The sequence below is a fragment of the Kogia breviceps genome, chromosome 4, assembly GCF_026419965.1.
Source record: "Kogia breviceps isolate mKogBre1 chromosome 4, mKogBre1 haplotype 1, whole genome shotgun sequence".
NCBI lineage: Eukaryota > Metazoa > Chordata > Mammalia > Artiodactyla > Physeteridae > Kogia > Kogia breviceps.
Window position 1 is genome coordinate 107,353,694 of NC_081313.1, and position 14,272 is coordinate 107,367,965.

Consider the following 14,272-nt stretch of genomic DNA (forward strand, 5'->3'; position numbering starts at 1 on the left):
ATATGCTCCAGGAGGTATCCTGTAAGCATAAATTTGGCTAATCTCTCTCAGCATGCCAGAGGAGTCCCTTTTAGAAGGAAATAAAATTTTTGGCTTTCATTCTGCATTGATGCCCATCAGTATATCTACTATATCTTATAGTAAGTATATCTTGTAGTACAATATACTGATTAGATCAGTATACAGTATCAGTATATTGATTACATCAGCATATCTTACTATAAGAAAGGGAGGATATATTCTAAAGGGAGAGTAGACAAACAGTAAGAAGTAAATAAGAAATGAAGATAAAGACAGTACATCATCTAGGACTCCTAGGATGGGAAACAGATAAAATAACAGATTACTGTAATAGACAAAAACAAATATACTCTTATTGCTAGAAATATGTTGCTTCTTAAAATATTCAAAATTAATTTTTCTGTAATTAATGTTCCTTGACCCACTAAAATTGGTAATAGCAACATGTAAGTTCACTGTTTCCATATTATACAGTTTACAATTCCATACAGCAAAAGTCATAAGTATCTTCCTCTAGTACACATGCCTTGGTTAAGGATAGAAATTACTCAGTGGGCAGATGAGAGAGAAAGCATATTAAAGCAACACAGATTTGGGCTTGAATTATTGTCATGCCAGCTACTCTCTGAATGAACTTTGGGCGAGTCAATCTGTCTACTAATTTTCTTCATTCCTAAATGTGGATAAGTTTTCCTTTCAAGGTTCATTGTTAGGTTGGTGTTGCTCTAATTGCATGGCACATTGGTTGACTCATAACACAGAATGAATAATACAGAGTGAATTAATAATAATTCATTATTAGTAGTATTAGAATTATTTTTATGAATGCTTCAATGTAGCAAGGAGATTTTCAGCCTCCAGTGGCCATACATCTCTCTGTTCACTCAAGGAGTGCTTTTATATCCTTCAGAATTTTTACTGGATTGGCAGGAAGTGTACTTATTATGGCGATTCTTTTTTTTTTTTGAATGCACTGGGTCTTTGTTGCTGCCTGCGGGCTTTCTCTAGTTGCGGTGAACGGGGACTGCTCTTCGTTGCAGTGTGAGGGCTTGTCATTGCAGAGGCTTCTGTTGTTGTGGAGCATGGGCTCTAGGCACTCAGGCTCAGTAGTTGTGGCTCATGGGGCTCTAGAGGGCAGGCTCAGTACTTGTGACGCGGGGGCTTAGTTGCTCCGCGGCATGTGGGATCTTCCCGGACCAGTTCTCGAACCCGTGTCCCCTGCATTGGCAGGCGGATTCTCAACCACTGTGCCACCAGAGAAGTTGAGATTCTTGTAAGACCACTTACACAGTTTTTGTATTTGCTACTTTACCACTGATACCAGTTAGAGTAATAAGTAGTTTGTCCAAGTTAATAATCAGAATGGGACGTGAGCCAGCAGAGGTGTGGCAGCACTCCCATACCAGATTCTCTTCAAATATAGGTTTGGATGTCATAGTGAGTAGGTGGAAGAGGAGAAAAATCACCCAACTAGTGAACAGCCATACAAGAATTGGCTTTCTGTTTGCACTTCTCTAATGCATTTCTCTTGGCAAATGTATGGTCTAGAGTAAGGCAAGCAACCTTCCTTGAGCAGATCATCCATAGACTTTTAAGGTTTGTGGTTTCTCTAAGTCAGTAATATGCTACATTAGTTTCAACTTTGCAACAAATGTACAGAATATTTAGTTGCTCCTATGATTCTATATTAGTTGATAAAATCTATGTATATTTAGTTATTACAATTTAAGGAATTAAAAAGGAAATAATGATAATTCTTATTCTCTGAACACTTAAATTTTAGATAGTAATACTCTGTATATATTACTTAAAATTCACCAGAAATAGAAGGTAGTTCTGATATTTTTTGTGCCATATATTTGAAGGGTACAAAAGTTAAGAATCATGAGAAATATGTGCTAGAATTTATTGAAGAGTCCTTTATATGGGAAGAAGGTCTTAAAATTTAAGTTGCATTTGTAAATACAAATAAGCTGTGGAAAGCATTCTGAAAGGAAGGGACTGTACAAAACAGTAGGCTGGAATTAACTGTTCCAGTGGAAATTAGATTGAAATCAGTTTACAGATTATTTGAAAACAGGATAAAAAGTTTGGATTTTATCTTGTAGCTCATTGGTTCTCAGAATTTTAAGTAAAAACACATTGAGAAAATGTGTTAAAATACAGTTTCTTAGGTTTTAGGCCTCTTTTAATCGGTTGGGGTGGAGCTCAGGAATCTGCATTTTAACCAGACCTTTGGTTCATTATTCACTTTTTCAGTATTGTTGCTTGCCAAGGAAAATTGAAAGATTTTACCTAGGCAACTAGTTTTTGTTAATGTTTTCGTAAGGAATTAAAATAATTAAATAATTGTTTAATAAGGCAAAGAGTTAAGGCCAGGTGTGAAGGGGTTATCCAGAAGTGAAGAACAACAATCCAGAAGTGGAGAAAGCCACCTCTTGTCTTGGTTGATGGAAGTAGTGTTGGAGAAGGAGGAATGGGTGGGAGAGCTTTATGGAACGTAGAAGGACAGGATCCAGGCATCTTTTAGCTGCATGAGGGCAAGGGATGGAGTGTTCCGGCCCCAGTATATGATAAACTCCTTGAGGGTAAAAACTGGATCTTACTCATTTTTACCACCCCAACTCAGTACAGTGCCCAGCACTTAGTGTGTTCTTAACAAGTATTTGTTGAATTGCTAGATAAAACTGTTGTGTAACACATAGCAAAGTCAAAAGGAATCTCCTTTTGTACCCCCTACTTTATTTATTTATTTATTTTTGCGGTACGCGGGCCTCTCACTGTTGTGGCCTCTCCTGTTGCGGAGCACAGGCTCCGGACGCGCAGACTCGGCGGCCATGGCTCACGGGCCCAGCCGCTCCGCGGCATGTGGGATCTTCCCAGACCCGGGCACGAACACGTGTCCCCTGCATCGGCAGGCGGATACTCAACCACTGCGCCACCAGGAAAGCCCATATTTTTTGACCTCAAATTTTTTTATCTTGATGCTGACTTACTTTCCATTGCCTTTTGACTTACCAGTGGAAGTACGTATTTGTTTTGTGCAAAGTGAAATGATTTAAAATATAAAAAGTAATGAAAATATCTCATATTTCTTATGTTGGGCTTTTTTCCATGAGTACACAGGAGTGAAGTTACATCAAATCAGATATAGCCACTGAATGGTATGAAATTAAGTGTCATTTGAGATAGTTTGTTTCTTTTTTTAATTAATTTTTTCTATATAATATATGGCTTTTAGTGGAAAATAAGATATCGTGACAAAATGTTTAATGTATTCAGCACAAAATAGTTTACTCTCTTAAAATATGACTGTTTACAAATTGGATCCTTTCCAAATTATCCAAAAAATGTGAGTGAATTCAAAGATGTTCTCTTCTCTGACTCTTTAAACATCAAAAGGGACCATCTTCAAAATCCAAATGCTTCTCCAGCTTTCCGCAGGATATCACAAAACTTCCTGGCAGAGTCTTTTAAACAAGTTGAGAAGTTTTATAAGATAAAAATATTTTCTCAGTTGACTTGACAACCATGTACAATGTTAGTGGAGAGTTTATTTGCCCAAGGCTCTTTGTCAAAGTGAATTTAAACTGAGATCATTAAAATGTAGCTTAGTTGCACAGTGTGAGGAGAGGTGTTGCTAATGTCTTACTTCGAGAATGTTTTCCATGCCGTGCATGCGACTTGGTTATGGGACTGTATATGTGAAGGTGCGTTTCTGCTAACAGAGAGGAGACATTTAAAATTATTCAGAAAATAAACTTTATGTGTAAATGGATACTTCTGATCTATAGTTTGGTGATTTAACGTTCACTTCTTTTGACCATCAGACTGCCTGGGTCTGAGTCACAGCTCTGCTATTAACCTCAGCACCTTCCTCATCTGTAAAATAGAAGTCATGATAACAGAAACATTCTGGGGGTATTGTGAGGATTAAATGATATCATCATTGTAAATGATTAATATAGTGACTGGCACAAATAAAGTTTCACAGTTGTTTTATTTCAAATCTGTAGAATCAGAACTAAGCAGTGTCTCCTGATAGTTCCAGATGTGTGGTTATAAAAAAAAGCCCTGTCCCAATTTAATGATAACTTCTGTTACAAGTTAAATAGCTTTAGGAAAATTTAACTAATGGTAAACAATGCTTGAATCACCAAATTTCTCCATGGCTGTAGCTAATTTCTTACATGAGAATCAGGATCCCAAAAGGAAAATGATCATTTGGATGAGAAGTTGTAATCTTCCCAATTTGGAAAATAACATTACACTGCTTTGGGAAAATGTCCAAATTGCTAAATCTTGGAAGGAGTCCCTCTCCTTCTCTCAAATGGACACATTATTTAAGAAGTTTTATTATTTCTGAAAAAGACCAGTTGCCTTTCAAAAATAATAGCATTTGTGTATGGTTTGAAAGACTGCACCACCACAGATGGAAGAGTTGAGTATGTTCCACATGGCAAGTGGCTGTTGTTATAACAGGGTCACCCGGCAATGTGTGCTGCAGCCAGAATCCCTTGGGGAGGTGAGATAGTGATGCAGGCAGGGGCGGCATTGGAACCGTACAGTCAGTGCATTAGGCATCTTTATCAATCAGGGAGATTGTGGCATATTTACAATTTCTTATTTTAAATTAACATCCAGACAAAGTAACTTCTTGCCATTATTATTTACGTGGCTTTTCTTAAATCCCCACTTTCATGAAAGTATGCCAATACAGCAGATTGCCTTTAATGATGGTTATCTCTGTTTTGTTTTTTTGACAAATTAGAGCGATAGGATAAAACTTCTCTGATTTACTGCCCAGTTTAAAAAAAAAAAAAAGTTATGGGTTCCTGCTATATTGCAGGCACTGTGCCAGGCATTTTATATCATCCTCATGTAATCTTCACAACAAGGCAGGAAAGTATATTTAACAGATGAGGAAACTGAGGCACATTTATTCCTTTATTATTATTTAAATTGCCTCTGGTCACATGAATAAGAGGGAGATACATGATTCAAATCTAACTCCTACGTCTTTTACTCTAGCCCTCAGTAAGTGAATGGGCCCCTGCCTACTCCACATCATGTCTTACTTTTTCTCTTTATCTTCAAAGTATGAAAACATTTTTCTTCCCGTTCTCTCTGTCAGTCATTCTATTAATATGTATTGATACAAACCCTATTTAAGGACATTAGTTAGACGAGGAAAGAGAAATATGCTGTATCATATAGCTGAATTTTTCTAACGCTAAAAGTGAAGGATGATAGTCAACAGTATATTTTAACTTTTATTTAGATAATTTCCATAATCTTCAAGTTAGCAAACATAATGAACTTTTCATTCATTACTCTTCTTCATAAATTAATTCCGTCTATATCATTTTCTTCTTTCAAAAACATTAAATCTAACCATTTTGATTTAAATCTTTAGTTTATTTAACCAAAAATATAGTTCAATGGTCTTGAAAATTTTCATTTTCATATGAGAAAATATAGGTAGTATAGTTGTAATTTCCTTTAGCAACTTCTATAACAATATTCTTTTATTAGTATTTTAAATATCATATATATATTCCTGTTCACAAATTTTTTATGAAAGACTATTTTATTTATTATCTAGATCATTACACAATGAGAAAAGGGAGCATTGGACTATCTTGCCATCATCTCAGACTTAGCATGTGCAAAACCAAGCTTTCCTCCTTCTACTTCTTCAGTATTAACTCTCACAAACAGTTATTTTTTTTAACATCTTTATTTGAGTATAACAGTTTTACAATAGTGTGTTAGTTTCTCCTTTACAACAAAGTGAATCAGTTATGCATATACATATGTTCCCATATCTCTTCCCTCTTGCATCACCCTCCCTCCCACCTTCCCTATCCCACCCCTCTAGGTGGTCACAAAGCACAGAGGTGAACTCCCTGTGCTATGCGGCAGCTTCCCACTAGCTATCTAATTTACATTTGGTAGTGTATATATGTCCCTGCCACACTCTCACTTCGTCACAGCTTACCCTTCCCCCTCCCCATATCCTCAGGTCCATGCTCTAGTAGGTCTGTGTTTTATTCCCATCCTACCACTAATCTCTTCATGACATTTTTTTTCTTAGATTCCATATATATGTGTTAGCATACAGTATTTGTTTTTCTCCTTCTGACTTACTTCACTCTGTATGACAGACTCCAGGTCTATCCACCTCATTACAAATAACTCAGTTTCATTTCTTTTTATGGCTGAGTAATAGTCCATTGTATATATGTGCCACATCTTCTTTATCCATTCATCTGTTGATGGACACTTAGGTTGCTTCCATGTCCTGGCTATCGTAAATAGAGCTGCAATAAACATTTTGGTACATGACTCTTTTTGAATTATGGTTTTCTCAGGGTATATGCCTAGTAGTGGGATTGTGGGGTCATATGGTAGTTCTATTTTTAGATTTTTAAGGAATCTCCATACTGTTCTCCACAGTGGCTGTATCAAATTACATTCCCACCAGCAGTGCAAGAGTCTTCCCTTTTCTCCACACCCTCTCCAGCATTTATTGTTTCTAGAGTTTTTGATGATGGCCAATCTGACCGGTATGAGATGATATCTCATTGTAGTTTTGATTTGCATTTCTCTAATGATTAATGATGTTGAGCATTCTTTCATGTGTTTGTTGGCAATCTGTATATCTTCTTTGGAGAAATGTCTGTTTAGTTCTTCTGCCCATATTTGGATTGAGTTGTTTGTTTTTTTGTTATTGAGCTGCATGCGTTGCTTATAAATTTTGGATATTAATCCTTTGTCAGTTGCTTCATTTGCAAATATTTTCTCCCATTCTGAGGGTTGTCTTTTGGTCTTGTTTATGGTATCCTTTGCTGTGCAAAAGCTTTTAAGTTTCATTAGGTCCCATTTGTTTATTTGTGTTTTTATTTCCATTTCTCTAGGAGATGGGTCAAAAAGGATCTTGCTGTGATTGATGTCATAGAGTGTTCTGCCTATATTTTCCTCTAGGAGTTTGATAGTGTCTGGCCTTACATGTAGGTCTTTAACACATTTTGAGTTTATTTTTGTGTATGGTGTTAGGGAGTGTTCTAATTTCATACTTTTACAGGTGGCTGTCGTTTTCCCAGCACCACTTATTGAAGAGGCTGTCTTTTCTCCACTGTATATTCTTCCCTCCTTTATCAAAGATAAGGTGACCATATGTGTGTGGGTTTATCTCTGGGCTTTCTATCCTGTTCCATTGATCTATATTTCTACAAACTGTTATTTTAATGCCCTCATTATGAGAATCATAGGAGATTATATGCAACTTTTACTGAAATAGAAGTGATTCTGTTGGGTTGCCCAAAAAGTTCATTCGTATTTTCCCATAACCTCTTGCAGAAAACCCGAACGAACTTTTTGGCCAACCCAAATACATGCTGACTTGGTTCAACATTAAAATACTATTTATAAAGTATGGTTCCCGTATGCCAGGATCGTAGAGCAATGAGTAAGTTCCTATCCTCAAGAAACTGGAGAGATAACCAAAAGTAAAAACATACAGTACAATGTAGAAAACACTGTAGTAATGTTGTTCACAGAATCCTGTGTTGGGAAAACAGAGACAGTACACGTAGGCGAGATGGGAGTTTAGTAAAAGAAAACCTCCTGAAAGTAATCTATGTGAATCTTGAAGATCAAGTAGAATTTATCCAGGGAAAGGCATTGAAAGCAAGGCACTTTGGATAGGGTCAGGGAGGGAATGGACTTCAGTGTTTAGTCGCATGATTCTAGAGCCAGACTCCTCAATTCAAACATCACTACTTTCCACTTTCTCATTGTATGACCTTGTAAAAGTTACTTCTCTTTAGCAGAAAGGGTATTATAATAGTTTGTACCTCATAGAATTGTTTAATTCAAGCTTATAACCCCCCTTTTTATGGTGTATGACACAGAGAAAATGCAAGAGAATAAGGAACAACATAATGTTTGGGAAACTACAAATCATTTGCTCTTGCTGAAAAGAAATGCAGTAAATGGCTTGGAAGAAGATTAAGAAACTGTGTACCATGTTAAGGAGCTGGAAATTGCTATATAGGTAATGGAAAAGCAGATGAAAGGCAGCCCAATTGTGTTTTTAAATAGATCTTACTGGAGCAGGGCAGGAGGAAAAGGGAGAACGTTGCCAAAGATTAGAAGCAAAGAACCCACTCAGAATGCCATAGTAATTTTCAAGATTAAATATTTTTATAATCCTCTTTAATAGTAACAGAAGGAATTGAAAGGAAATAACAGTTGAAAGAAATATTTAGAAAGTAGATTAGCAAGGCTTGCCCCTAACAATTAGTAAATAATTGGGTGATAATTTGGGAGAGGAAGGAATAAATGATGACTTGAAGATTCTTGGGCTAACAAAGGCACACAAAAGAGAACAAGCAAGAAAGAGAATACAGGAGAACATAGAGGTTTGAAAGAGAAAATATTAAGGGCAGCTTTTAGACATACTGAATTTAACAGTCGTCTAATACGTCCATCAGAAGATAAGTCAGAGTTTTAGAATAGAGTTACAACTTAGAGCAACAGATTCAGGATTCAGTAGAAAAGATGAAGATGGCCAAGAGTGTGCAGGTTTCCCAGGGACACTTTTATGGTGTTTTATGGTGAGTGGAGGAAGACTATCTCGTGAAGCACTTGAGGAAAAATAATACTTTAATGTATTTTTGGATTTGATAAAAGGAATGAATAAAGGATCTTTAGGCAAGAGCAAGAATCTAGTGTGATTGAATAGAAACTTACCATTTCTATGTGCTTCATACCTACTACTATGTCAAAAATATATCTATAGATCATTTTGATACAGGTGAACTAAGCATGTTATTTACTAGATTGATTGGGAGAATGTTTTTTACTAAGTAAAAACATTGACCTTTAATATAGACCGTAAAATTTTAAAAATAAATCAGTCTGAAATCTAATTTTATGTTGACCTTTAAAACTAATTTCTCGGGACTTCCCTGGTGATCCAGTGGTTAAGACGTTGCCTTCCAATGCAGGGAGTGCAGGTTCGATCCCTGGTCAGGGAGCTAAGATCCCACATGCCTCGTGGCCAAAATCCAAAACATAAAATAGAAGCAATATTATAACAAATTCAATAAAGACTTTAAAAATGGTCCACAACAACAAAAAAAAACTTAAAAAAATAAACAAAACTAATTTCTCTCCGAATAGACCGGTGGTTGCCAAGGGGAGGGGAGGGTGTGGGAGGGGTAGAGTGGGAGTTTGTGGTTAGCAGATGCAAACTGGTATATATAGAATGGATAAACAACAAGGTCCTACTGTATAGCAGAGGGAACTGTATTCCATATCCTGTGACAAACCATAATGGAAAAGAATATGAAAATGAATGTGTATATATATATATATATATATATATATATATATATATAAATAACTGAGTCACTTTGGTGTACAGCAGTAATTAACACAACATTGTAATTCAACTCTCCTTCAATAAAAAATAAAATAAAAAATAAAACTAAATAATGAATTTCTCTCCCATTATTTTAATTATTTAGCTGTGATTTAATTGCAATTATAATAACAGGTTAAAAATATCTATCTAATGTAATTTTTAAATTTTATATTCCAAATCAGCATGGGGATTAATCATGACAATGACCACCCATCATGTGCTGATGGTCTTCATATCATGTCTGGTGAGTGGATTAAAGGACAAAATCTCGGTGATGTCTCGTGGTCCCGATGTAGCAAGGAAGATTTGGAAAGATTTCTAAGGTACTGAGGTCACTACCTGTTGCTGTGTCATGAATGTGTATGTGTGCCTGCTTCCTCTACCAACCTGGAAGGGTGGTGTGGCAGAGGGGAAACAGCCTCCAGATTAGGAATCAAGGTGCTTGGTTCCACTCCTGGTTCTCCACTGACTCATGGTGCGAACTGGGACACATTATTTAACCCACTTGTTTCTTAGTTGCCACACTTTCAAACAAGAGGATGGGCAAGGTGATTTGTAAGGTTGAAAGTTATTATAATGATAAAAAATCTTTCATAATATTTAATTGCCTCTTCAAAATTTCTCAGTGGAAACATTTTCATTGTTCATCCCTTTACATCTGTTGTTATAAAGAACCTCTTTAACAAAAGCTCCAACTTTCCACTGTGGTAGTTCTGAACTCTGAATCTTTTTTCATTAATGTCAATGCATAGTTTTCACCATTATAATAGTCCTTTATTCTCCTCTTTTCAACCTTCAACTTTGGTAATACGTAGCTTCTGCCTGGTTGGAAAAAGAAATGAAAAAAAGTATTACTGTTCTAATTTTCATTTTAAAGGCCTGTTCTTTACTTTTTCCTTCAATAATAGAAGGGAAAGCTGAAACAGTACCAGCAGATATTATGTAAAGTCCCAATTAGTGAGTGAGAGATGCTTAAAATATCCAAAAGTCTAAGTAAGAAATATAGGAACATCTAACTAGCTAAATTCACTACACAAATTTATTTTTCCATACCATTTAAATTGTCAAGCTAATTTTTTGTCAAATGAATATTAAAATCTACTAAAATATATTTATTACATTACTATAACTCTTTCCAGAAATATGTGCAGTAGAGTCTGGGCACTCTCTTTGTCACTGCAACAGTAGCCCCTCAGTAGGCCCTACTGAGTGCAGGATTTTGTGTAGTTGTCTTCTCATGAATCAGAACTATGATGAAATTAAATTTTACCCCATAAATGGAAGTTGTAGTACAATGTCAAGTAGAAAAATTTTCACACTATTAATAGTCACTTGAGAATGCTTTCCATAGATTCCTTAAATCCCAGAATATAGTTGATTTCTTACCTTCATACATTACTTTTGGACAAGTTATTCTCTGAGCTTCTGCATCTTATAAATATGTAAAATAATAACCACCTCACAGTGTTATGTAGATTAGCTGAGTTAATCCATATGAAAGATCTTTAAAAACAAAAAGTCCTGTTAATTTGAACTTTTTTTATTATTAGGTTTATCGTAATAATTATAAACAAATGATTCTCATACGTGGGATAATTTCTATGAGCATTCAATAGAAGAGCTTATAAATAAAAGTAAGAACATATTTTAGTAGTATCAAAATATTTCCTGTTGCTGTGTTAACTAATTATAACAACTTTTTGCATTTAATTCAAAATGTTACACATATCTGCATATCTCCAGGTCAAAGGCCAGTAACTGCTTGCTACAGACAAATCCCCAGAGTGTCAATTCCGTGATGGTTCCCTCCAAGTTGCCAGAGATGACATACACTGCTGACGAGCAATGTCAGATTCTCTTTGGGCCATTGGCTTCCTTTTGTCAAGAGATGCAGGTAAGAGTTGTATGCAGGTAGGATTTTTTTTTAAATGTATGTTCACATCCATTATTTAGAAGTATTGATTGGAGGAGGGGAAGATGACTTTATTTTAGAGTTTGTGGCTTCAAAGCATCCCAGTACTGGAAAGAAGGATTTTCTAAGAAAAGGTTTCTGCATTTTCCCCCTAACATTTTGAAAGTGATAGAAATAGGTGTCGGTATTTAATTAAAGCCAGGAAGGAATGACCCAAGAATTTCTACTTCAAAAATGGCGCTGAAGTCAGAAAAGTCTTTGCATTATGCCAGTTCGTTGCTTTTGTTTTAAATCTCTTACTTGCTTACATGGTAGGTAACTGGGTGAAAATGTAATAAAAACAATATATGAACATGTAATTTTGGAGGAAGGATTATATCTTTTAACTCTGAAAATAAATTGTTAAAAATATGTTCTATAGGAATAAAATTAGAGAGTACATTTCTAAATAGTTAAACTAGAGGAAAAGGGTAAATGTCTGATGGTGAACTAAGCAGTCTTTATATTAGTATTCAGTCACTAGTTACTCTGAGAGGCCAACTGTTCCATTATAGAAAAACCAAAATCTGAAAGATTGAGCAAAATGACCTTCATAATTGATGTAAGAATTTAGCTCTATTTACCCTTCCATTTTTCTTTTCTTCTGTCTTCCTGAAGCTCATCCCCTAGCTGCCCATTTCTTCCTACCTCTTTCCAATACACATACTCATGCACACTTTGTATTTCAGGCTTCAACTGATAATCATGCTTAGAGTGAATTGATAGCTGTATTTCACTCTACCTAAGTTTCTATGATTGCCTCAAAGGAGTTTGGCTTTGTTGAAGATAATGCTGTCTTGGATTACTGGCAGAATAATTAAAATTCATTATAAGCAAAAGGTTATTTGGCTTTATGGCATATGCTCTCTCTGCTTTGTTATTCTTTTTTATCAAAGGAGTTATTCACTTGTTTGTTACTTTCCTCTTATTAATTTCCCACCCTAGTGTGTAAGCTCCAGGAGGGCAGAGTGTTTCTCCAGCACCTAGTCCAATGGCTAGCACATGGTAGGCATTTAGTGAATATTTGACTTAAGATTAAAATAAGTGAATGTATGAAGAAGTTAGAGCTCGATTAAATGTTACATGTGAAAGAATGTATAGACTAATACTCATCTGGCAATATTAGACCTCAAGAGGAACTGATATAGGTGTGTGATTGTGACTGGACACCCAAGGGTTCACATGTGGCAGACCAATGGATCCTTGGAGCTTAGCATTGGGTGTGATAATTACAGCAGTAGCCAGATTGACTTTGTATTATCTGTCCTAATACCTCTCTGATCTCATCTACCAATCTTGTTCAATCTACTCTCATCTTCAAGGACTTTAGACAATCAAAAATTGGGTCACAATCTTCTTTCTTAAATCGTCATGGTAAAATGAATGTTTTGAGGTCCATAAGTTTGGTTTTGTAGGTAAACACATCTACCTGCTGAAATTATCATGTTTTGGAAAACAGAGTAGGCTGCCTATGATTACTATCATACTATTGCATAGGAGATGGTTTCAGTTTATGTAGTACAGAAAGTAGACTTGATCAATGAAAAATGTTCATGTTTTATGAAGTTCCCCAAGTGTTAGAAAAACTCAGCAAATGATCAACTACAAATGTGATTTTGGTAAATTTTAGATCATTTTTCATAAATACTATTTTTTAAAATTTTAGAAATTATTTTTAATTATATATTGCAGTTAGTAAATTTTACTAGTACCATTCCACAATATTTTGAACTCTAAAATGGATGCCACAGTGTGTAAATCATTTAGATTTATGATCTATTTTGATTCTTATAAAAATTATATGCCATAGTTGATATTTAGTCCTGTTTTACAGATCAACAGTTTGAGGCCTGTAGAAGTTAAATAACACAATTAAGTTATTACATCTATGCAGAGGGAGTGTTAGATGCAAATCCAAAGAATAGAGTATATGTAACCACTATGCTCTACTGCTTCTTATGGAATTAAAACTTCTTTACTTTGTGTCTTTGTATGGGAAAAAACCTTAGATCAGATCCTGTGTTTAGACTGAATTTGCTTTATCCCTTACAGTGCCTACAGCATCAGGGTCAAGAAATATTTTAATTGATTTTTTTTAAACTTTTCTAGGCTATTTGCTCTATTTATATGGTTGTTTCTCACTACCCTACCTGCATGGATTTTTTCTCCACCTCTGAAAGTATAACTATTTGTTAGGGGATATTAAATCCATTTCTTAATATCCTAGGATGTTGCCTTGTTTTAAACTAGGCATTTTGCAAACAGAATTAAGTTTTAGGTCTTAAGTATCCAGAAATGTTCTCCTTTTTTCCCCTGAAATTATCTATATGTGACATTTTTATTCATAAAGCCTGATTTTTCTCTAGTTCTATCTCTGTGTAATCTTCATTAAGGACAATTTTAAATTAATGCCAGAAAGGATTGGGCTGCTGTGGGCAGCCAAGGAGAAGCAATGCCTCCTAATAGGGGTTTGGTTGGAGAGCACTGGCTGGAAAGGCATGAAGCCTGGGCTCTAACAGTGGTTCTGCCTCTTATTAGTTGTGTAACCTTAGTCAAAACTCTTTTTCTTTCCAAGCCACACTCTATAGAACAAGAAATGGAACTATGTTATCTTTCGAAGTCTCTTAGGGCTAAGAGGCTGGACTTCTTTCATTCCAAAATCCAAAACAGCATTCTGATACCACCCTTGAAAAATCATCATTTCCATCCCAAATCAGTGCAGCTTGCAAAGCATAGAAATTAGGTAGGTGGGTAGGTAAATAGGTAGATAGAGCCACAGAAGAGATTATTTAAAAATTCAGTCATTGATTTGATAAATATTTATTGAGTTCCAGCTACTTTCCAGGTGCTGTTCTGTGTACTAATAA

General features: G+C 35.5%; 1 protein-coding gene across 1 annotated transcript in view; it reads left to right on the forward strand.

Moving 5' to 3' along the window:
- The window catches only part of ADAMTS19 (ADAM metallopeptidase with thrombospondin type 1 motif 19), a 274,741-nt gene that overhangs the window by 135,316 nt on the left and 125,153 nt on the right, over positions 1 to 14,272 (forward strand). The window contains exons 9-10 of the mRNA XM_059061851.2: positions 9,637 to 9,777; positions 11,198 to 11,348. Coding sequence (XP_058917834.1) covers positions 9,637 to 9,777; positions 11,198 to 11,348 — 292 coding nt within the window. The remainder of the gene's footprint in view (positions 1 to 9,636; positions 9,778 to 11,197; positions 11,349 to 14,272) is intronic.